Source organism: Sinocyclocheilus rhinocerous, unplaced genomic scaffold (genome assembly GCF_001515625.1).
Source record: "Sinocyclocheilus rhinocerous isolate Xijiao unplaced genomic scaffold, SAMN03320098_v1.1 scaffold1043, whole genome shotgun sequence".
Lineage (NCBI taxonomy): Eukaryota > Metazoa > Chordata > Actinopteri > Cypriniformes > Cyprinidae > Sinocyclocheilus > Sinocyclocheilus rhinocerous.
Window position 1 is genome coordinate 2,104,537 of NW_015642610.1, and position 25,443 is coordinate 2,129,979.

The window sequence follows — 25,443 nt, forward strand, 5'->3', positions numbered from 1 at the left end:
TTTCACTGGAGAAAGCAATGTTACGGATAGAGGTTTTGTTGGATTTGTTTCTTACAAATACTTTTCACTTTTTTTCTTACAAAGCTTTTCACCTCACAAGACATTAATTAATTGATGGACTGGAGTCGTGTGGATTATTGTGATGTTTTTATCAGCTGTTTGGACTCTCATTCTGACGGCACCCATTCACTGCACAGGATCCACTGGTGAGCAAGTAATGTAATGCTCAATTTCTCCAAATCCGTTCCAATGAAAAAACTAACTCATCTACATTCTTGATGGCTTGAGAGAGAATACATTTTCACTTTTGGGTGAACTATTCCTTTAAGGGGCATCACATCATAACTGACATCTGCAGGCTGAATAACATCATTTTTGCCATAATGGAATTGATCCGCTTCCACCATGGCGCTGTTTATTGTAAAAATGATGCACAATTTTATTCCGAATTGAAAGAGCAGCTTACATAAAACTATGCTAGTCAACTCAACAATGCAGATGGTTATGTTTTTGGACTGTAAGATTAAAGCATCAACACTTAACCTCAGTGTACCTTCAGTGTCCCAGACTTCTGCACTATACAGTACAGGATATGCTGTGTCCGACTCACAATAATGTGCAAGCTTTAATGAGTAATACATTTAAATATATAATATTGGAGAAACTAAACAAGTGGCTTAATGTGTTATTGAAATGACACGGGTATGAAATATCAGTGTACATATGTAACGCAGGATGTGCAGAGTATAGGACGGGTTCAACAGATTCTCACCTCATGACTGTAGAATACAAGGCCTCAGCAGAGTATGTGGTTTATACTGAAGTAGAAAAGAAACTGTGGGTTTGGTTAGTATTTATAATGCACTTGCTCTGAATGTAACTACAATTATATGTTTGTCAAAGTAAAAACACACTTTCTGTAAAGCAATAGCAATGTTTATTTATTTGCTAGCTTTTCTGTGATTTAACTATTTAGACACATTCCTTTACCATAGCAGGAATGTTTGTAACAGTATTTACGACATTAAACAAGCTACTGAGAGCGTATGCAACTAGAATGTCTCTTTAATCTCTTAACTTTATGTTTTTGAAAGAAGTCTCTTGTGCTGACCAAGGCTGCATTTATTTGATCAAAACTACAGTAAAAATAGTAATATGTGAAATGTTATTACAATTTAAAATAACTGCTTTCTATTTTAATATATTTTAATGTCTAATTTATTCATGTGACGGTAAAACTGAATTTTCAGCAGTCATTACTCCAGTCTTCAGGGTCCTTGAGAAATCATGCTAATATGCGGATTTGCTGCTTAAGAAACATTTCTTATTACCAGTGTTTAATGTTTTTGTTGCTACTTTTTTGTCAGAACTATTTGATATAAAAAAAACTTGAAACAAATCTTTTTCAACATTCTTCTTCATTATTATCTGTCACTTTTTATCAATTTAATGACGCCTTACTGAATAAAAGTATGAATTTCTTAATCAAAAAACTTGAGCCCAAATATTTGAACGGTAGTGTATAATAAAAAAAATTCCTTCTACCCCGTCAAAATGTCAATATTGACTGAATGAATACCACAGACAACAGGCAGATGCTTTAAAGATCATATTTAATCTTGGGGAAATATAGATGGTAGGTTAGGTCACCCATATAATGCAGATGAGCCAATTCAGTAATAAAGCACAAAATCTCAGAAGGACATCTTGGGAGAAATAATAAAATAGTTGAGAATGGTCAAATAAAAATAAAAAAATCACAAATTCATCTTCTACCTCACAATATGCTGATTTAATCAGCAATTCCCCACATCACATGAACTAAATAAAGCCATACATTTGCATGTTTTTCTTATTATAATGATTATTAATATTGTATTTTTCATATAGTCAATTTGTGAGTGTTTAAAATAATTTTTAAATAAGGAACATGGAAATCTGGTAAATAAACATTTACCAGGAATTTCCAGTGTTTTATCATAATGCATAATGTAGAAAAAGTAAAAACAATCATCAGTAAATCCAAACAACTGGAATTTCCAACTGAAAAAGCTAAAAAAAAAGATGAATAATATTCACTATACACACTGACAACAAAATCAGATATGTTTTATAAATGAAGTGAAATCCTCTGTCAGCTTCCTTCATGTTGTGATGTTCACTATACCTCCACTCGACTGGGACACGTCACTCAGAGGACAGTTTCTTGGAAGACTCCTATAAGGCTGTGTGGACGTTCCTGTTCCAGGCGGCGGGATCCTGCCCGAGAGCCCATCCTGGAATTAGTTCGAGAATGGGTGCCTGTCCTGCGCTCCGGCCCAGCCTGCAGCTGCGCCCAGGTGAAGGAGCTGAGGTCACCACAGCTGCGCAGGTGAAGGATGCCCGGCCGTTTGTGCAGCGTGTTGGAGGTGGGCTCCATCTGCGCCTGCCTGCGGAGGGTGGACTGCGCTGGTGCAACCTCTGAAACTGTGATGGCCTGCAAACATTCATGAAAATGATGAGCAAAAATGGCCGAACAGGATATTGATCCTGCTGTATCATATTTGATATGTACATTTCTAAGGCCTCATAACTTTGCTCAAAAACCTATTGTAGCAGGTAAAAGGCCTTTTAGTATAATTGTAAAAATGTCCATGTTCAGGTCGGCACACGTCTTTTTCCCGTGAAATATTTACTGATTTTTATAAAGTAAACATAAGAATAACTTTTATATTGTTAGTAATACTTAAAAATGAACACTCACTAGACTGAAGAAACTTAAGTTTACTTGATTATCCATTCCATACATAATGTTTTAGAAAAATCATGTTAAAATGTGAGTATCAAAAATGAAATATCGAGCTTTTGAGGAACGTTTATTTGTACATCTCTCCAAGATCATTGTATTGCATTGCATCGTATGTTTTGTCCCCCTCAATAAAAACTACAGAGCTTTGATCAAAAAAGAAACATTTAAACAATCTTACTAAGAAATATTATTGCGAGATATAGAGTAACAACTAATATTTATATGCATTTTATGTAGTCTGCTATGCTGTTATAAAGTGATTTAAATTACAAGCTAAAGCATTTCTTCTTACATTTTGTCCATAAAAATATAAGCACCAAATTGCATATTTTTGCTCAATTTGCACCTGTAAATATGCTTTTTTTTCCTCCTTGAGTATAAGCTACATATTCTCTAATGTCTTAATATATGAGCCATAAAAGCCTGATGTGTTTAACATGATACTGAACAAAAAAAATACGGACTACTATCATATGTCAGGCTTTACAGTTTTAAAAGGTTGCGAGTCGGATTCAAACTCAACTCACCCCCTTCAGCATCAAAGCTCTATGTATCCGAGCATGTGCTTTAAGCACTAGGTAATTTTTATGTGTTTTCATCCCATGTGTCTTGCCTGGTCGATGAAGCTGGAGCAGCGAACGGCCTCCTCCATGTGTTCCTCGTCGGAGCGCAGCACTGTTTTGATGCTGTTGACCAGCTCCTGTACCTCAGGGGTTAAGCTGCAGGAGGACTGCTCCAGAAAACAGGCCACCAGCAGTTTTGTGTCTCTATAGCTCTGGTAGTCCACCATGGAGTTGGGACGAGGCTTCCGTTTGCCACGGCCCTGTCGTAGTGTAACCGTCCCATGCTCTGTTACAGTCACTGAGCCTGGAGCAGGAGCCGATCCAGGGCCTAATTCTGTCTGTGTAGCTGCTTCACAGCTCATTACTGTAAGAGAGAGAGAAAAACCAATATAACAATCAGATGCAGCTCCATATGGTTTTGACAAATATTTGTAGAATGATGTACACTCACAAGAGATGAAAAATACACAAGTGGGGCTACATGGTTTGGGGTAAAAAAAAAAAAACTTGCAATTTTTATTAAAATAATAATAATAATAAAAATAATTAAAGGGGTCATATGATGCGACTTCAAGTTTTCCTTTCTCTTTGGAGTGTTACAAGCTGATTGTGCTGATTGTAGATCCCTGAAGTTGCAAAGACTAAAGTCTCAAAACCAAAGAGATATTCTTTATCAAAGTTAAGACTCTGCCACGCCCCCCTAAAACGGCTCGTTCTAACACGCCCCCACATACCTACGTCACGATCTGGGAAGATTTGCATAAGAAGCATTTGAGAGAGGTGGGGCATAGAGGACCTACAATAATGTACAGTATTTGAAAAATAATGTTTTTTGAACATTAAAGCATGTCAACATATTCTGTTACACCAAATACACAAAATAATGATCTTTAAAAAAGCATCATATGACCCCTTTAATATTATTATTAAACAAATATTGCTACTGTAATATTTCACTGTAAAATAATTAAGTCAAGTATTTAAGAAATATAATAATTAAAATATTGATATTTATTTCTGTCTTAATTCATTTTCAAACACTGAAAAAATTTTATTTTTCCAGAAAACCATAGGGAACACTCAATATTCACATCTGAGCTGTAACAGTGTGTAAGTTCAGTTGCAGAACAAGTCTCTTTAAGTAATTTTGAGTAACTACAGGCCATACTGTACTCATAAAACAAAAATAATATTCTGCTATTCCAAAAACACATTGAAAATTACTGAGGGAGCCTGTGGCCCAAAAATCCTAATTCTCTTTAAGGTTTTAGGACTATAAACTGAATCATTCTATTCAACCAAGTTAATAAAAAAAAAAAAAAGAATAACTCACTGTTGTATCGGTTAAGAAGACAGATAAGAAGTAGCGAAGCATAAACACTTCATGAACCTTGAATGACTTTTTTTCTGCTGCTGAACACAAAAGAAGATATTTTGAAGAATGTTGGTGACCAAACATTTTTGGTTTCATCGTTTGGACCAAAAAAAAAAAAAAAACGAATTTCTTCAAACATGTTCCACAGAAGAATAAAATGTCATACAGTAGGTGTTTGGAATGAAATGAGGGTGTGGCTCAGTAAATGATGACTGGATTTTTGAGTGATCTATGCTTTTAAGGTCTTTGCAAAGTGAGCGCTCTCTGCTGAGCCCCATCAGTAACACAGAGACAGAGAGTCCTATATTTAAAATGGGCTTAAAGTAACCACTGACAGGTATAGTTTCTCTAGATTTACTATAAGTATCAGTCCCAGTCCTCTTCTCTGGACACACACACCAAGTAAAATAAACCTCCACCTGTCATTAGAGAGAAGCCAGTGTTCATAAACTAATTATAAAGAATGGTGTGTGTCTGCGACCTTTTATGGAAACCTCATTTATTTTATGTAGATTTAGGCTTAAAACAAGACAAATCGGCCTGTGGGCTACAAAAACATACAGAAGCAGCACATACGTCCTCTGAAAACAAGTCTAATTTAATTGAATTTAATTGGTTGTCTGTGACAATGGTCAAATAGAGAGCTTAAGGGTCATTATACAAAAACATCTGACTGTACCTTTGGCGGTCAGGTCTAGCAGGACGGGGTCGCTGCTGGACCTGCGGAGGCGAGGTCTGTGAGGTTTTCTGCTGGAGGAGACTGCGCTGTGAGGCTGTCTGGACTGTGTCGGGGGAGTGGGGCTCAATATGGCCGTCTGACGGCACCTGTCTGAATAAAACACACAAACAAACTACATAGAAACATGTAAACATTTTAGGGCTTTTCACACTTCGGGTTATCTTGCTTCTCGTTTCACACTGCTCACACTGTCAGTAAACTCAACTGAGGGGGACCTAAAGCAATGAGCCGGAGGGGCCCCGAATCCCTAGCAGCACTCCTGCTGCCGACTATACTATTGAGTTTTTCCTAAACTTGATTTATGGACTTCCCTGGACTTCACTATAAGAGATCTAGATACATAAGAATTATTTAGAGTTCAGTTAAAGAAATGGTTCATTAGTACTCAGCTTTGTCAACATTAGAATTCTATATCTGCTGGCTGTCTTACTATTGCTTGTATTTTGATTAATTTTAATGATAGATTGTTTGGATTGTGTTATGTATTTTTTAAATTTGTTCTATTTTTCTTTATTGTTTTTATTAATAGATTATTTTATGGATTGTGTTATGTACTGTAGTTGTTTAATTCAGAAAAATAGCCTTTGGCTAATTCTGGTAGGTTTTATTAATGTGCAATGTCCCTGTTAACTAAACAAATCAAATAAAAAGAATAAAACAGTCTCTTCATCAGTGTTTTCTGTCATCATTTAACATTTTCCCCCCAAACGCTGAAGCGACTGTTCATACAATGTGCAGTGTTTCTGTGACTGTCCAAAGCATGTGAATATGAGGCACACAATTGGGCATCTGTAGCTAAACAACTAGGTGTAACATTCTAACACCGCATCTCCAGAGCAGGGTTTCATAAACCCGGGTAAAAAGGACATTAACCCAGGGTTAAGTGCAGTGTGAAAAGCGCTTTTTTGTACTGAAGTCTTTCTTGTTTTTCTTGTCTATTCATGTCTGTCCAATGTCATATATTAATGTGCAATGTCCCTGTTAACTAAACAAATAAAATAAAAAGAATAAAACAGTCTCTTCAATCCAATTCATGTGTTTTCTGTCATCATTTAACATTTTCCCCCCAAACGCTGAAGCGACTGTTCATACAATGTGCAGTGTTTCTGTGACTGTCCAAAGCATGTGAATATGAGGCACACAATTGGGCGTCTGTAGCTAAACAACTAGGTGTAACATTCTAACACCGCATCTCCAGAGCAGGGTTTCATAAACCCGGGTAAAAAGGACATTAACCCAGGGTTAAGTGCAGTGTGAAAAGCGCTTTTTTGTACTGAAGTCTTTCTTGTTTTTCTTGTCTATTCATGTCTGTCCAATGTCATAAGAGTAATCTGGCCAAAACAAATCTAGTCTATATAGTCAACAAGAGTCAGCAACATCTTAAGAAACGTGCCGTCTAAATCAAGAGATGCTACGTCATGTTACCTCATAACAAAGAATATACATACATGTACAGGTGCATCTCAATAAATTAGAATGTCGTGGAAAAGTTCATTTATTTCAGTAATTCAACTCAAATTGTGAAACTCGTGTATTAAATAAATTCAATGCACACAGACTGAAGTAGTTTAAGTCTTTGGTTCTTTTAATTGTGATGATTTTGGCTCACATTTAACAAAAACCAATAAAATAAAACCAATAAAAAAAACATTTTTAGTGAAATGTTGGCCTTCTGGAAAGTATGTTCATTTACTGTACATGTACTCAATACTTGGATGATGAAAAGCTGAATTTTCAGCATCATTACTCCAGTCTTCAGTGTCACATGATCCTTCAGAAATCATTCTAATATGATGATTTGCTGTTCAAGAAACATTTCTTACTATTATCTATGTTGAAAACAGTTGTGCTGCTTAATATTTTTGTGGAACCGTGCTACATTTTTTACCCCGGGATTCAAAGGAACGACATTTATTCAAAATAGAAATCCTTTTTTTTATATTACAAATGTCTTTACTGTCACTGTTGGTCCATTTATTGCATTTTTGCTGAATAAAATATTAATTTCTTAAAATAAAGAACTTACTGACCCCAAACTTTTAAACAGTAGTTTGCACATTAAAAATGTAGGATCTAAACCTTGAAAAAATTGCCAAGTTTTTTGGATTTTAAAAATCTAAAATGAAGAAAAGGTTGCATGAACATTAGGTTTGGCAGAAACCTTTGGCGTTCATGCAGTTCAAGTTCTGCTTTCATTAAAGCAAAATAGATACAAAGATTTTCAGTTCAACATTTCAAATTATCATGCTGACATAATTGATAATGAAAAAATATGTATGAAATTACAAAAATGCAAAAGAAGCATTTTGAGGAGTGACAGGTCAGGTGTATACATATGTTTATTGTGACTTGTGAAGGATCATTAAAAACATGTAGGACTATGTGATATTTGAAAGTGTTGAAGGATACAGACAGCTATAAAAAGAAAATAAATCCCTAACCGAGGAACACTGGAGATACAACTGACGCCACTAAAATACATTTCCTTTAATACACAGATGACATAATTATGGACGGGTACTGTGAAACGCTGTAAGAATCTTGATTAAATATAGAGTACCAGAGGCACTGGATTCATATAAGCCGTGTCAATGACACATTTCATGTAGGCCTAAGTGGCAGCTCCGTTTTCTAATTCCAGACTTTCAAAAGGGAATTTTCTATTTGTTGATTATAACACTTTTACACCTAAACTGCAATGTTTTGAAAGGTGACGTGTCTTTTGTTCTGTTAAAATACTTTCTCCTGTCCCGGTTAATGTGCAGAAACAATTGCAAGTCTTAAATGTCATTGTTTATCAATACTGCTCCTCCCCACAGGTCTATATGTAAGAATACAACTGGTTCATACCATCGCCGGGCGTCTCCGTCTCTGCACTCTCTGTCAGGACCTCAGTCAGATCGGTCATTTGCACCTCAGTATTCTGGGCCTGATATAAATACAGAGGGTCAGTGAGCGGACAAGGACTGTATTTGATTGAGCTGTTGCCAATGTAAGCCAGGTAGTCCACAGGACACAGTGCCTTGTTTGCTGATGTGAGGTCTAATTCACAAACTGAGTTGAAATGGTATCAGGACAAAATACTGTAAATGCTAACGGACGTTGATTTTCATTACAGAGATAATTATGTGATAGCAGATGGCATATGCTAACTGCATAAATCAGTACCTGTGCTGCTGGCTCTGATGCAACAGCTTCATAAGGTGGAGGAGGGTCTAGAGGACAGAAGACCTCCACTCCTTTCATTCTGGCACCATATATATGAGGAAGAGGAATCATACCATCACCAAACATCCTGCCAAAACACACAAATTTACACTGTAAACAGCCCACAAGAAGATATAACGACAGTAAACAACTGTTTCTAGACAAACCCATAAATGTTTGATCAGAAATGGGAGCATATCATGCTTTCCCACACACAAACTTCAATCCTGTTTTACGTTGCCAAAACATTTTGGTTGCCCGCCAAACACTGAGCCACCCACTCACAAATATGATAAATCCTGCTGTATTTTTGCTTAAGAGTTCAAGGTCAAAGTACAGGTTTGTGTGTGTGTGTGGGTGTGTGTGGGGGGGTGTGTGTGAGAAACACATTTAAGCAAGCTATAGATCATGGAATGCTGGACAGATTTTATCAAAGTAAAAAGTGTAAAAAGTGAAAAATGCAGATGTTACCTCAATAAATATGTTTACCTGATCTGACACACTACCATTTAAAAGTTTGGGACTGTCTCAGAAAACGAGAACTTATGCAATGTAATTATTTCAGTTTTTAATTTTTTTTATAATTTGCAAAGTTACAAACCTGTTTTTGCTTTGTTATTATGGTGTATGGAGTGTAGCAGTTTACCATAAGGCAGCAACATAACAAATGTGAAAAAAATAAATGAATACTTTCGCGAGGCACTGTATTTAATTATGTGTTGTTAAAAATAAACCCAATACAGTTATAATTATTAAATTAAATAATCATATGTTTAACTTGAATAACCAGGTCATTTATATGACACCACATTTTAGGTAACCTGACAAAACATTTTTTTTTACAGTGGACTGTGTAAAGAGGGCTTGTGTGCAATACCTGCGAGCCAAGCGCGGGGTGTAAGAGTAGAAGGTGGAGAAGTAAGTAGGAGGAGGTGCAGGAGCGACAAATTCGTCAGGGTCAGGAAGATGAGTCTGCCCCTCCACTTCCTCTGGAAGGGGCCTGGCCTCTTCCTGCCAAAGACGATCATAATCACACCACTATTAGAACTGGACCAGGGCAGAGCGACATCAGACACCTCTGAGCTGCTCACAACACGTCTAAACATTCTTATAATCTATGCCACACACTGACCAAGAATTAAATCATCGGAATAGTTTATTTTCTTATGTCATATTTTCCATGATATGATTTCTCACCATGCAGGATCGTCTGGTTGAGAAGATCTGGAGATATCTGAGTGCAGCAGCAACCAGACACACAGCTGTGGCCAAAGCACTGAGCGCACACAATGCAAAGAGCACTTTCTGAAAGAGAGAAAATTCTATAACATGGTAAACAAAACTTATTCAAACATGAATATATTCCTCTCACTCCTAACATAATATACTTTATTCTGATTGGTCAGTCGTGGCATTCTGCATACGGGTGGTCGCCGGTAAATGTTCCCACAACTTCTTAATTCGTTCCCTCGTTCTAGTAAATCATGGCCACATTGTACTAATTCGCTTACTTGTTTTGATTTAGTAAAACATGGCCACAATTTACTAATTTGTGGCCATGATGAATATAATTTTGTCTGCATGTCATGGGCAGGGCTTCGTGAATCAGTCCAAATTACACAAAATATTAATGACTGGCTGATCGACCAAAATCAGCATATCTGTGTCAAGGTAACCTGTGTCTGAGACAGTTGTGAGCATGTTTCTTTGAAAGTCTACAGTGAACAGTGTCTGATTTGCAAAATGTGCGGTCAAATGCTGTCTGTCTGTCTGTCTGTCTGTATCTTTTTCTGTCTACTAGCTGTCTGTCTATCTGTCTTTCTGTCTATCAGCCAAGTAGTAGTGTAATAAGAACTTAATAATTATAAAAAAATGAACTCACACCTTGAGGAGAATTCTCATTGTACCACATGCATGACCTGCATAGATCTCAATCAACTTGTCCTCTTGGCACTGAGTGCTTGGAATCTCTGAACAACAGTAACAGAGATCACCCAGCTCGTTCTGAAACACAGAAACACATTTATTATGTTTGTTTCATATTAATGTCTGATGACATGGTCTACTAATACTTAAAGAACTGCCTGGATTCAAAGTATGAGACTGAGGATGAAGTTTCCAGGCACCTTTCTACATTTGTCATTTTGAGGGGTCTGGCGCTGCATAACAGCTCAAAGGTATGAGGTCACCAATATGGCAGGGACATTTCAATGACAAGTGGAAATGATGAAAGAGCAGTCTTCAGACACTGGAAATGACAGCATCCTAAAAACTACATCACATCCAAGAAAAACTGGAACCTGCTTTGACTCTCAATTTCAGGGCTCTCTTTGACTTGGACAAGCTTTATTCCTCTAAGCAGATGGTCTGTACAGTACAGATGTGCTTTTTTCCATAATGTGTTATTAAAACATACATCAACCAAGTACCACATCAGCCTGTGCACACGCTTAACTGGAAGTAGTATGTATGTATGTGTGTATTTATTAATAAGGGTTGCCCCACTTCAATTTGTGTTTGTTTAAATTTTGCATCTAGGTTCATGAATACAATCAATACATGAGTCATTTGACATTATGATGTTATTGTCTCTATTACAGCACACGTCCAAGTGTACAGATTCCTCACCAGCTGGCAGTTAATGGTACTGGAGACCAGCTGAGCCCCCTGACAGCAGAGGATGAAGCCTGCCAGGTTTAGCAAGATACAGACCACTGACAGCAATACAAACAGATTTGCCTGTGTGAGAGACACAATGAAAAGAGGTAATGGTACAGAGAAAGATCAGTACTAGTCGGTAGTAATTCTATTTGACAAATAAAATATTAGTGCTCAAATCTGTAATTAGAAAATTACCCTTATACTGCTGTTTAAAGTTTGGGTTCAGTGAGATTTGTTAATGTTTTTGAAAGAAGTCTCTTATGCTCACCAAGGCTGCATTTATTTGATCAAAAATACGGGAAAAAGAGTTATATTGTGAAATATTATTAGACTTTAAAATAACGGTTTCATATTTAAAAAATTTTTACAATATTTTAAAATGTAATTTATTCCTGTGATGGCAAAGCTGAATTTTCTTTTCAGTCTTCAGTGTCACATGATCTTTCAGAAATCATTCTAATATGCTGATTTGGTGCTCAAGAAACATTTCTTACTATTATCAATATTGAAAACAGTTGTCCTGCTTAAACATTTTATTATTATCATTTCATATTAATAGAAAGTTCAAAAGAACAACATTTATTTTGAAATAAAAATAGTTTGTAAAATTATAAATGTATTTACTGTCACTTTTGATCAATTTAACGCATTCTTGCTGAAGAAAAAGTATTCATTTATATATATATATATATATATATATATATATTAATGAATCCAACATTTTTAACTGTAGTGTATATGAAGGGCAGCTGGCAGAAGCTCATGGTCAGCTTAAGACTTAATTAACAAGGTCTTAACTGAATGTCTGGTGGACACAGATCCTATTTAAGGGGTCTTTTAAGAGCCTAACAACTGCCCCTTTAACATAAGGACACGGGCATGCAGAAGATTACCCTGAAAACATATGTTTAGGTCAACACAGGACTAATTTAGTGTAGTAAACATCATATAACCACTTTCAGGTAAAGTCAATTCATCTGCTTATTAAAATGGAAACATAAAGACTACTGCTTTAAAGACCATCAGTCTTATATTGGCAAAACACACATACCAGCAGAAGCATTGGCCGTTTCCATGTGGTTAGTCCTATAATCCCAGATAGGATGACCTGCAGAAAACAATCAGTCTGTTCAGCAAAGAGGCAAACACTCACAGACAGATTAACTGATAATGAACCCATTATTACCCATCAGATGCTGCACTTGCTCAAAATGGCCTTCGGCACTTTTAAATCCTGTTTTAATGACTCATCTCACTCACTGTGCTGTTGGCCGAGCTGTCTGCAGCAGCCTCATTCAAATACCATTGTCCATACTCGGCTCCCTCTCATTTCCTCTTTCACTGCCACTTCCTGTCAATTACATCAACTGATGGGTTCTTTTGTTTAGCTCTTTTTAACTGTAAAATGTTTGTGTGAGGTACCCAATAAAAAATAATTACATTCATTAATTTTATTCAAATCAACAAAATTCTGTAGTAAGAGTGAATCAGCATTACAATATTACACTGTAAATGCTTTCATCATTATCATTTCCATCATTGTTAAATGTCACAATTATTTCAATTATATGAGTTTTCAGAGTTTTTTATTTTTTTGTTTATTTATTTTATTCATCAGTAATGGAGTTCAAATGTATAAATAAACATTAGCTCTAGTTAACTGTTGTTTGCTCACTATAGAGTGTTAAGCAGTAGAGATTCACACTTAGCCAAAACATCACTCAACTCCTGCTAATGACCACAAATATTAACCACACTTAAATATGGGAAATAATATTGTAAATTGTACTTTTGAGGATATCTTTGGCTGGATTCCACCACAGAACTAGGATCATTTCTAAATATCTAAAAACTTAAAGCTGCAGTCCGTAAGTTTTGCCTCTTTGTCGCCATCTCTGTTTGAAACTTGCAATTTCAGTTATTTGCGGAATTATCTTCTTTATGTGGGTTGTGCATCGGCACGGCTCCTCAGCGCGGATGAATCTAATGTTTTAAGGTTTGTGGATCATGGTGTGGATATTCACTGTACTTCGGAATTACAGATACTGCGTCCCAAATGACGTACAGTACTACACACTATGCACTCATACACTATGTACTCAACCATTTAGTGTATGAATTAAATAAGGTTATTTTGTAATTCATAATCGGAGTCTGATAGCCGCTCCCTCTTCGCTACGTAATTAAAGCTGCGACAGTTGAGTGCATGAAGTGTGCAACTTTTCACACTTCTTTTTTTCAGTTATTTAAGTGCATCATCCGGGTATTTAAAGTGCACTTTTTCTTTTTGGAATTTTCAGTGTGAACGCACTACTTGCACTATTCATACTAAAAACGTCATAGAATAGTGCATAAGTATGTGATTTGGGACGCACCTTATGTCTTAGAAGTATGTCCAAAATAAGTTTTGTGAAGAAGTTGTGAAATCAGGCTAAAGTAAGGAGATAGTTTTGAACACTGATTGGTTATGTACTTGCTATGTAATTGATTTTGGATCATTTTTAACCAAAAAAAGTTACGAAATGCAGCTTTAAGAGGAATCTGGAGAATCTCAAGATGTTAAAAAGGTAAGGATTAGTTCACTTCCAGAATAAAAACGAGCATTTGTGGTTAAAAAGTATATAATTTATATATACTGTATATATATATATATATTTTTTTTTATTTTTTTTTAGAAAATGACTGATTGTTTCGCTACATAAGACCCTTATTCCTCAGCTGGGATAATGTAGAGCCCTTTGAAGCTGCACTGAAACTGCAATTTGGACCTTCAGCCCGTTGGCCATCATTGAAGTCCATTATATGGAGAAAAAGAACAAATAAATTAATTTGTTTTTGACTGAAGAAAGAAAGACATGAACATCTTGGATGACATGGGATCCATCAGGAAACTTTTATTCTGGAAGTGACTAATAGTTTAAAGCTATTAAAAGTTAAAACATTGTCATTTGCTGTGTATAATAGCCACATGCATAAATGATAATGTATGTAAACAAGCTTAAAAGTCTGGTGACTGTGCCAGAATCAAAATAATCATTCATGTGATATTGACTGATAAATCTGATAATCAATTTTTTTATTTAAATTAAATGACATTCATATGTCATTCACTGAAATCTAGTTACTGTATTGGATATTACGCCTTACTGTGAAACGGTATACTGTAAACATGTATAACTGTAAACTGTACACTGTAAAAATGTTAATCCTAAATATGTGCTTAATGTGGTAACATCTGAATTAACTGGTCAAATTCCAGTTAAATTATTATTTAATTTGACTGAATCAACCCAACTGCATTAGGTTACACCGAGAGATCAGGCAGAAACTTTTTCCTTAGAGCAATAACTGGACATTGGTACTCGACTAATAATTTACAAATATTAGTGCATAGTGCATTATTGGTAAACAACAGTGTGTGTTGTGCTCATATACTCTGAAATAGACTGAACTAAAAGTGCAGCACCACGTTTCTGTATCAGACTGCATTGGAAACACATTAGACCACAATAAAACTTCTCCTTTACACCTGTTGGTTTGTAATGGATCGATGAAAAGCTGTACACTTATACAGTGGCATTTTAACAAGCATGCATTTTTATATCTGTAGCATGCATGATTTGTGGCGTAAAATAAAAGCATTAGCACCTTATGGCTAGTAATATAATACTCACAGAAGATCCGGCCCAAAACGGACAGGAGTTTCTAACAGGGGGCGAGTTGCTAAGGGACAGAGCCCCGAAAGAGAGCGCCACCATGGAGCAGCCGAGAACCAGCTGCAGCAAGCCGAGGGAGAGCAGAGGGCGTGCGGGCAGCAGCGCCGGGATGAGCCGCGTCTGAGATCCAGACATACGGGACGGAAGAGCGGACACACGGCGGCTGCGGCTGCGGCTGCGGCTTCTGTAAGATGCGTCTGCGAACTGATGGGCTAAAGTAGCCCCCGATAAACGACAACAAGATCCAGGCAGAACTATGGGCAGAGACATTGGAGACGCACGAGCAGCCCAACAACAATAAACTTTAAAGCAGCATATCGCCGCTCCCTCATTTTACTCTGTCTCTCAAGGCGACGATTGTTTCTTTAAACTGCCCGTTCCGCGTTACTTCCATCATGGTCCTGTCGAGGTAGTTGAGTATTGGTTTTAAAATAACTAGGCTCTGTGACCTGCTGCTCGGATTTGGTTTCACATTTTTGGCCAGCGCGAGCGGACAGGCGGGGGAGGGGCGCGTGGGAAGAAGAGACACTATCGAGACGGTGAAATTACCACAAACTCTTACCATGATGAAACATTTGTAGTCTGTATTGCTTAAAGGTAACACACTTACGCACTCTTTATTTCGTTATTAGGAAATAAACAACTGGACACCAAAACACTGACATTACATAGTTTTTAATAAAAAAAAGACAAATGTGCATTTTGCAATATGCACAAAACAAACTGCAGAATGATAAATCTTTGGTTGTATGTAGCATAAGAATTTTATCAAAAACATCATCATTGGAAAAATGAAGAAATTGCATTTAGACAATTTCTTTATATTTTTCAGAGAAATAAAAATCATTATCAAATCACGTGTTTCTATAGCACATAAAAAAAACAGCAAATTGTTTTACTGACAAAAAGTGCTGACAAAAGTGCAGTATAATAAGATCACACAAAATAAAAACGTGTTTGTAAAAAAAAAAAAAAAAAGGTAAACAGTATTAGATTACATTTATGTGACTATATTTTAGCATAACTGTATGTCTTCAAATGATATAATGTTAATACCAGCCTATTTGAGATATTAAACTATATCATGTTTTCAACAAAATAATACATAATTGCTTTTATATATATATATATATATATATATAAAGGCAATTATGTATAATGTATATTATATTCACTATATATATATATATATATAGTGAATATAATATACATTTTCACTGTTTATTATAAGATAATAGATTTTTTTATTTATATATTTATTAATATATTTCCCCACAGTATTTTGTTTTATTTATTTACAGTATTTACATTATAATTGCATGCAATGTATGTCCTGGGGGACCCCCAGTCCTGCACATTTTGTATGTCTCCTTTATCAGACACACCGAATTTGGTTCTTGCAGTCTCTACTAACGAGCTGATGAGTTGAATCAGGTGTGTTAGATGAGGGAGACATACTAAATGTGCAGGACTGGGGACCCTCTAGGACAGGACATACTTTTTACCGTCTCTATGGCAAGGCAACTTACACTTAACCAATTAGCATGTTTCTTACCTTTTTCGTTAAAATTAACATTTTTACATTTAAATGATTGATTTTGCGACATTATTGTAACAAACATTGGTTTTTGTGAAAGGCATGTTATCTATCATAATAAATAATCATAATCTTATCACATTATATTCTGTTACAGACAAGAGCCGCTCATTACCAGTCATGACCAGGAGGTGGCGATATTGACTGAAATCTTGGTGCTTACAGACTAATTCCACCAGTCTGCAACTACTGTTGGAGTTATTACGGTAAGTTCTCATCCTATACATATCCTCCCAGCTGAATGGTGTTGCCTTTCATTCTGTCACTTTTGAATTAAAATGGTTTTGTTTCATGTTCGAGTTAGAAAACAAAGCTGAAAGATAGGTGAGCTGGAGTCAAAGAAACAACAAGGAAATGAGCCGAGTGTTCCAACCCCTTTTTGTGTTTACACCAATACTTGAGAACTTGGATGCTGGGATGATGGATGTTTCACATTAGCACTGTCTGACTGATGCATCTGGTATGCTGGATAACCTTCAAATGCTCAATGTGGCTGTACTCTACAATGAGAGAAGGGTTTGTTGGAACGTAATTGAGTTGGCTGCTGGTTCAGGTCAGTGGAGGAGGAGTTGGCTCAATCCCAGTCCCAGGCCAAGAAGGCCGTGAGAGGGAGAGACCTCTCAGCCCAATTACATACACAATTCTGCCAACTTATAGTAATAAACAGCAGTGTAGGTTACTCAAGACAAGTTTGTTTTGATTGTTTGCTTTTTCTTCTCAGTGTTTTTTTTTTTTTCAGAAAAAAGGATATTAATAACAACTTTTAGAGACATGTCGACAGGAAGTTTTTAAACACTGTCTCTCTCTGTGACACTATAAAAACATTGATCAGTTTGTTTGTGCATCCAGACTAGCCCAAACAAGCAACATTGGCTCAACCAATAGCGTGAGATTTGGACAGGCTTATCTGTTTGACTGACCAATGACAGGCAGAGGAGTGGTCAGTCTTTATTTTTGCATTTCCACTTGGGGACACTATTGGGCAAAAAAAGACACATTTCAGCTTTAAGAAATGTGTTATCAACAGTAAAAGGTGCAAGTCAGTGGTAATGATCAGAGGTACACTGATCAACCTTATACTGATATACATTGGCAGCATCACACCAAAGCAAAAGTTTTCATTAAAGATGCCATTGTAGAATATCCTGTTGACAAGTGTACACTACTGTCCAGAAGTTGTAAGGCCACATTGAAATCATCAAAAGTGACAGTAGGACATTTATAATGTTACAAAAGATTTCTATTTCAAATAAATGCTGTTCATTTGAACTTTCTAGTCATTAACGAATCCTGAAAAAAAAATGTATCACCGTTTCCACAAAAAATGTAAACAGCACAGCCGTTTTCAACATTGATAATAATAATAATAATAATATCTTAATGATAAGATAAAAATGTTTCTTGAGCAGAACTCAGCATTAGAATGATTTCTGAACGATCATGTGACACTGCAGACTGGTGTAATGGCTGCTGAAAATTCAGCTTTGCCATCACAGAAATAAATTACATTTTAAAATATATTAAAATAGAAAGTTTTTACTGTATTTTTGGTTAAATGAATGCAGCCTTTGTGAGTATAAGAGTCTCAAAAACAAACAAAAACTTACCAACAACAAAGTTTTGCATGGTAATATATTTGTCACCCAAGATTGATTTATACTGCATAGTATTGGTCTCATGTGAGTGTATGTAATTTTTGACATTTTAGGCTGCGATAGCATTATTCTTTTTTTTACTTTATTCTTTTTAAGCGAGAAAAAGTACTTACTGCACCTTTAAGATAATTTGAGCTAACTCGTTTTAAAGAATGCCATTTTCGAACTACAATGTGTTTATTACACTTTTGAGCTGTTGGCAGAGATAGAACACACGAGTCTCTGGTTGAGCTGTCAGGTCTGTGCTTTCATTTCAGTTTTGTTATGTGTATTTCAGTGGGAGAGAAGGCATCTGCAGGCGTTGTTAAAGCAGCATGAACTGCAGCAGGTCCATGGCCAGCTGGGATAGGTTCAGGGTCTGCTGAAGGTCATGACGGCAGAGGCAGATGACAGGGTGGTGAGCGCAGAACTGGAAAATGCCCTGCATATGATCTCAAATCACAGCTGCACTGTGGACATGCAACAGTATTTTACTAACCAGATCGAGCGGCTCAGAGGGGAGAATCAACAACTGAAGGTGGGGAAATTTAGGGAAGAATCTTTCAGTAGAACTTAAAGACAATTCCTATAACTAATTCTCAATATAGGATTCCTTAGCTATTAGGTAGTTTCTGTTCAAATGTTAAACCGATTATAGATTAAATAACCCCATTCATTATTGATGCTCGGTGGGTGTATCAGGAAGAGCTATGAAGATATATTACACATTTGTTTTCTTTTGGTCCAAGCTGAGGGTTTAATATTGCACTTCTCATAATTGTTTCTTGCATGCCATCCATATACTGGTTGGATTAACAGGCTGCATTGAGACAGGCAGAGTTCAGACTCAGCACAGTGGAGAGAGAGAAGGCCTGTCAGCAGGCTGCGCTCTCAGAAAAGATCTGCAATGTTGATCAGCTTACTTTAGAGAAACAGCAGATGACCTCTGAGCTGGGAGTGCGGCGTATGCAGTTTACCCAGCTGAAAGGTACAAACACAGATTCATCTAAATGGCATTACAAACTGCAGACCTGATATAAACTGACTTTAAAGTGTATGTTGTTATGAGTACAGTGTACAGTACAAAACTATTTTAACGTGTAATTTTTGCTTTTATTGTATTGCTTTGTTATTGTATATATTATTTGGCAGAAACAAAAAATCAAAGTAGATGTCATCTGGGACAGTTACAAATAGCATCCATAGTATCCATGATTAAGAAAAAGAAAATGATTTTTAAGAAAAGTCAAAATTTTCATGTGGTGTAACAATCAAATAAAAAGTAATAACATATTTCATACACCTTGAATACATGTATGTTCACATTTTAATTTTTATTTACAGGTTAATTCATTATTATTTTACAGTTGTTTTCAATAAGTTTTATATATATATATATATATATATGTATATATATATATATATATATATATATAGGTTTTGGGGGAATGGCTTCCATTTTTACAACCTGAGCTAGCCTTGCCTTAAAAAAGCTCAAATTATCTGATATTTCTATTTAAAATAAGTGATATTCTTTTGAACCTTCTATTTATCATCTATCAATCTATCTTATTTTCCACAAACACATATTAAGCAGTTTCAACATTAATAATAAGAAATTGACTTGAGCATCAAATCAGCATATTATAATGATTTCTGAAGGATCATGTGTCACTGAAGACTGGAGTAATGATGCTGAAAAATTTGCCATCACATAAATAAATTACATTTGAAAATATATTGAAGTGGTAAACAAATGTAATAGTATTTTGCAATATTTTGCTGTATGTTAAATAATCAAATAAATGATGCAGCCTTGGTAAGCAGAAGAGACTTCTTTCAAATACATTAAAAAAAAAAAGTAATAATAAAAGATTATCCAGAACTACTTAATAAAGGTTTCTTTTCAAGAATTTAATTCTTTTAATGAGGCCATTTTCTGTCAATATCACCCTTTTTTTTACTTTGTCCCCCACAAACTCACCAGAGGGGCAGGAAGCGTTGAAAGAGCTGCTCGGCTGTAAGACCTGTGAGCTGGAACAAGAAAACCTAAAACTCAAGACCCAGCTGAAGACTCTATGGGCTGAGCTGGACCAGGCCAACAGTTCCTTGAGAACACTGGAGGGAGCAGATGGTCATGGTACTGTGCATACACATAGAAATGCCTCGTTTTAAATGAAAAATGATCAGTTGTCTTAGCTGAGCACTCAGATTCGCCCTCAGTAACCTCACAGAACTGGCCCCTGAGATTAAAGCTTTGAGAAAAAAAATTCAGGAAAGTCCTAATTACGCTCAAATACAAATATAGGTATCCGTACTCATTCATAGCACAGCTGATATTTAAACTGAGGATGTTTTTACACCATTCACAGTGTTACCTCAGGAAAACCCAGATCTAGGCCAAGTGTATTTAAAATAAAGGGAGGAAGACCACACCCTACGTAGTGTGTGGCCATCGTTTTGTTGTTCTGCATTCTGGATAATGGCAGGAAGACGGCACACTGAGATTATAGATCTGGTCGATGCCCTCCTGCTGTTATTCCACTATGTACTTTTCCATCTCTTAATCTGCACAAAGTATAGCATTTTAACGTTTATACAATGTTCTCAGCTGTTTGCCGTCAGTGTATTGAGACATTGTTAAAGAACTTTTGTTCTCGCTGTGTGCAGTGGTTGTGGGCTGTTACATAATGTAGCTATGATTTCTTAGTTCTGACCTCTGTAACCCTCCATTGTTTCATTTTGTCCTATTCAATTGTGAGAGGGACAGAATGGGAAAATGGTCTCATCTGACGTAAGTTTCAGTTCATTGGTTCACTGGACAAAGTGCCTTTTGAAAAGCAGACAATGCATTAACAATATAGTTCAAGTTATTCTCTTGTGAACGTGATGCAGCTAACATAACCTGAGCTCATTCTGTTTGAATGTCAAGCATTTCACAGATATCATAGGGCGACACCTCATTGAACATAATATTCCTCTTTCAGACAGGACAGTGAATAATTATTTTTCAAAGAGTTTTCTTTGTGGTACTTAACCATGGTTGAACTGATTGGAGAGTGTTTCATATGTATTTCAGGTCTCAAAGTTGCTCTGGGAATGCAGAAACAGATCACTGCTAAAAGGGAGCAGATTGATTTCCTGCAAAGCCGAATTCAGCTGCTGGAGGAGACCATAGAGAAGCTCAAGATGGTGGGGTCCATCACTAACTACTCCTTTCTGTTTCTCACAATACCCCCCTGTTACTAATTAGTGTGTCAATGCGATCATTGGTGGACGAAGTACACAAGTCAAGTACTTGAGTAAAAGCACAGATACCCTAATAAAATATTATTTATAGGTGTGGACTATCAGAAAGACAGTGGGAAATATGGCCTGAATGAAGGTGTAACTTGCTCTGGTATGTTTGTTAGAAATTATTTGATTTTGAAATCATTTCAGAGAGACAGTTTCCAGGAAAACCACAATTTTCGTTGTTATACTTGTACAGTTGTAGTCATAAGTTTACATGCACATTGCAGAATCTGCAAAATGTCACTAATTTTAAAAAAAAGTTTTATTTTTATATGAAGTACTGCCCTGAATAAGCTATTTCACACTACAGATGTTCACAAATAGACCCTAAGACAAAATAATAACTGAATTTGCCACAACAGTTTTTGTTTTGTTTTTTACAAGTCCCTTGTTTTACCTGAGTTAAACTGCCTGTTGTTTTTCAGAAAAACACTTCAGGTCCTGAGCATTCTTTAGTTTTCTATCATCTTCTGCATTTTTGAACCATTTCCAACAGTGACTGGTTTTGAGAGCCATCTTTTCAAACTGAGGACAACTGAGAAACTCAAGAAGGAAACATGATGCATTAACAGCGGGTGGATGTAATGTTTGTTAGAAATTATTTGATTTTGAAATCATTTCAGAGAGACAGTTTCCAGGAAAACCACAATTTTCGTTGTTATACTTGTACAGTTGTAGTCATAAGTTTACATGCACATTGCAGAATCTGCAAAATGTCACTAATTAAAAAAAAAAAATTATTTTTATATGAAGTACTGCCCTGAATAAGCTATTTCACACTACAGATGTTCACAAATAGACCCTAAGACAAAATAATAACTGAATTTGCCACAACAGTTTTTGTTTTGTTTTTTACAAGTCCCTTGTTTTACCTGAGTTAAACTGCCTGTTGTTTTTCAGAAAAACACTTCAGGTCCTGAGCATTCTTTAGTTTTCTATCATCTTCTGCATTTTTGAACCATTTCCAACAGTGACTGGTTTTGAGAGCCATCTTTTCAAACTGAGGACAACTGAGAAACTCAAGAAGGAAACATGATGCATTAACAGCGGGTGGATGTAAACTTTTAAACAGGATAGTCTGTGTGAACTGTTCTCACTCCCATTTTTATTACTATTATTAACATTTTGCAGATTATGTGTATGTAAATTTATGACTGCAACTATATGCTGATATGCAGGATTAAATAGATAAAATAGAATGTTCTTAGTAGCATTTAGGAAAGTGTTGCACTATTCATTGGGAGTTAGCTATTATAAATAAAAAGAACAGCAGAACATATTTTTTCTCAGCAAAAGATTCTTAGATTCTTAGAATTCTTATTCTTTTTACCGTGCAAGGGCAAATATCTACCTACGTAAACATGCAGTTTTTTGCATGGGTCAATCAGCTACTTTCTTCTGTTTATGTTTGTTTTTACTTTTGTGCATATTTGTGTGCAAGTACAAATAAGTGTGTGTTTGTGTGCCATAGGAGAAACACCGTCAGGCTTTACTGGTAAAGAGACAGACACAAGAGCTGCTGTCAGAGAGGGAGAGCAGGAGAAGACTGGAGTCTGAAGTGGAGGCTCTGTGCTCACAAGAGCGAGAGCTCAAAGGCAAAGCAGAGAGACTGGAAGCAGCTTTATACAAGGTGTCTGATGGTCTTCTTGTTAAACAAATGCTTATTTCAATACAACAGTACTGAACAAATAATGGAACAGATGTTCTATTTGACCGACATTGTAAACCTTAACATTATAATATATAATGTGCAGATGTCTGACAGTTTTGCTGAATGCCAAGACTTTATTCATAAGCAGGAACAGGAGCTTATGAGGCTGAAACTGCAGCATGCATTAGATATAAAGGTAAAAATGTACACACATTTACTGTAGTAGTAGTTACTTTATATCACCTTCTGGTCAAACTTTATTATTCTCTTGCTGTTATGCTATTTCCATGTGTATGTTTTGTTTTGGTTAGGAATTGCAAAGCCAGAACTGGCGTAACGTCTCCAGATCTCCAATCAGCAGCTGTACCCTACAGACTCATCTTCCCCTCGCTCAGCATAACGTTAATGGCCTAATGGAGGTATGAAAAAAGCCCTTCTAACCCACCCACACACTTAAATACCTGAATTGACAGGATGTGCTGGAATGGATTTCCCTCTGGAATCTTTCCAGATGAGAGTCTCTGAGCCCCTTGTGGAGCTGAAGAGTTTTTTAAGAGAGCTGCGTGGTGGGATTGCTGAAGAGCAAGGACCACACACTACCTTGAGCTTCAGGAGGAGACCCGAGGAAGACCACAAATCTAGACAGTGAGAGTCTCATTCACAAAAAAAAAAAAAAATGTTTAGCACCTCAGGGAAGGCTACATCAAGGAATGTATAAACAGTCTAAACTAAAGTGTTATTTACCATTTTCTTTTTGCAGACCGACAGAAACTAGAGGTGCCAAAAGTACCACAAGGTCAATTGGGAGAATAACCAGTTACAGGTAAGAGGAAAAAGTGCACTTGCAAGTTGACTACAAGTACCGGTAGTTTCATGACATCTAACCACATGCACAGATGCTTGATGCTCAAGAAGCTGCATTGCCTCAATGAAGCCATGTTGTAACATTTAAGTGCTTCTCGGGTATAGAGAAAAGCACCTTAGGGAAGATCTTTTTTTTTTGCAGACCTATAGGAACTAAAGGTGCTGAAAGTACCACAGGGCCAATTGGAAGAATAAACCGTTACAGGTAAGAAGAAAAGTGCACTTATAAGTTGACTACAGGTAGTTTCATGACATCTAACCACACATGCACGAATGCTTGATGCTCAAGAAGCTGCTTTGCCTCAGTGAGGCCATTTAAGTGCTTCTCGGCAGTGATTTATGCTTTTTCTCCACTCTCTGAGTCAAGAGTTAGTGCTCTGGGACACATTTAATGCATGTGCTGCTTGTGTTGCATGTGTGCTTTGATGCAGTGAGCCAGGATCCTTCAGAACTGCTGAACCTAATAAGCAGGATCACGCCAGCCCTTTATCAGCTGACAGTGAGTCTTTTGGCCGCTACACTGATCAGTGATGGAAAAACTGATTAACTGATCCCTTCTAATTTAAAAATATACATGCATATAATAAAATGTCTCTTGTTTGACAGATAATGCAGTAAGTTTTAGAGCAGGACAGACATGCTGTTCCCGCTCTGTTTGTGCAACAGGACGCAGGTCTCCTGTGCACCTTCTCCTCACTTCTGATCTTCCCACTGACAGAAACTATTGGCTGGAGGTGGATCGGCCTGCCTACGCTAATCAGATATGTGAGCTTCACTTCACATCAAACATAATTAGAGCCGTTTTATGAAATTTAAACGGATAAATTATGCCTGCAGGAGGATTTGTTTAACAATGCCAATGATTTAATTTGTTTATTGTATGTTGTAAATCATAGTGAGTGATTAATTGGTTATAAAGCTAGAGGTTTATTGGTCTTTTATCAGCTGCCAACAAACAAGATGAGCTCACAGGACAGGCATCTCAGAAAATCAAGCTGGACAGGCCATAGAAGCTACTGAAGGATCTTCAACTGAAGGATGATGGTCAGAATGACACTATTTTTGTTTAGTCTCAATAGATGTGTTTGACTTTGACTTTGACTGAGGCTGGCCTTACTGATTGATGAAATTTGCCAGTTGCATTCAGGGGAGGAGTCGAAAACAGCTGTCAAAACGGACATGCTCGCATTGTTTGCTTTCTTCATCGCAAATAAAGTGGATTAGATATTTGTCAGCAAAACAGACATTTGGATTTTAAATGTAGAAACCAAAAACATTCCTATGTGCTGCATAATACAGCCCCTGTATGTACAAAAAAGTTTGTGACATGCCAACATTATTAAAATATCAATAA

General features: G+C 36.5%; 2 protein-coding genes across 7 annotated transcripts; one reads left to right on the forward strand and one right to left on the reverse strand.

Moving 5' to 3' along the window:
• Positions 1-1,972: 1,972 nt before the first annotated feature.
• On the reverse strand, positions 1,973-15,556 carry LOC107756315 (protein FAM189A2-like). Of its 2 annotated transcripts, XM_016573361.1 has the most exons (11): positions 15,008-15,556; positions 12,385-12,441; positions 11,301-11,411; positions 10,557-10,676; positions 9,870-9,977; positions 9,550-9,683; positions 8,634-8,760; positions 8,316-8,394; positions 5,406-5,555; positions 3,402-3,715; positions 1,973-2,476 (listed from the first exon to the last, which is right to left on the reverse strand). In XM_016573361.1, the coding sequence occupies exons 1-11, from the start codon at positions 15,317-15,319 to the stop codon at positions 2,192-2,194; spliced, it is 1,797 nt and encodes a 598-aa protein (XP_016428847.1). In that variant the 5' UTR covers positions 15,320-15,556; the 3' UTR covers positions 1,973-2,191. The 2 variants fall into 2 exon arrangements, with proteins under 2 accessions (XP_016428847.1, XP_016428848.1); XM_016573362.1 differs by lacking the exon at positions 11,301-11,411.
• LOC107756316 (coiled-coil domain-containing protein 158-like) lies at positions 15,556-25,443 on the forward strand. 5 transcript variants are annotated; one of them, XM_016573364.1, is made up of 15 exons: positions 15,556-15,646; positions 16,744-16,852; positions 18,579-18,818; positions 19,100-19,268; positions 20,268-20,420; positions 21,360-21,472; positions 23,046-23,204; positions 23,329-23,421; positions 23,537-23,644; positions 23,737-23,870; positions 24,232-24,294; positions 24,521-24,588; positions 24,696-24,854; positions 25,035-25,133; positions 25,227-25,443. In XM_016573364.1, exons 3-14 carry the CDS (start codon positions 18,672-18,674, stop codon positions 25,097-25,099), a joined length of 1,431 nt encoding a protein of 476 aa, XP_016428850.1. In that variant the 5' UTR covers positions 15,556-15,646; positions 16,744-16,852; positions 18,579-18,671; the 3' UTR covers positions 25,100-25,133; positions 25,227-25,443. The 5 variants fall into 5 exon arrangements, with proteins under 5 accessions (XP_016428850.1, XP_016428849.1, XP_016428853.1 ...); XM_016573363.1 differs by having other exon boundaries at positions 25,035-25,443; XM_016573367.1 differs by having other exon boundaries at positions 24,756-24,854; positions 25,035-25,443.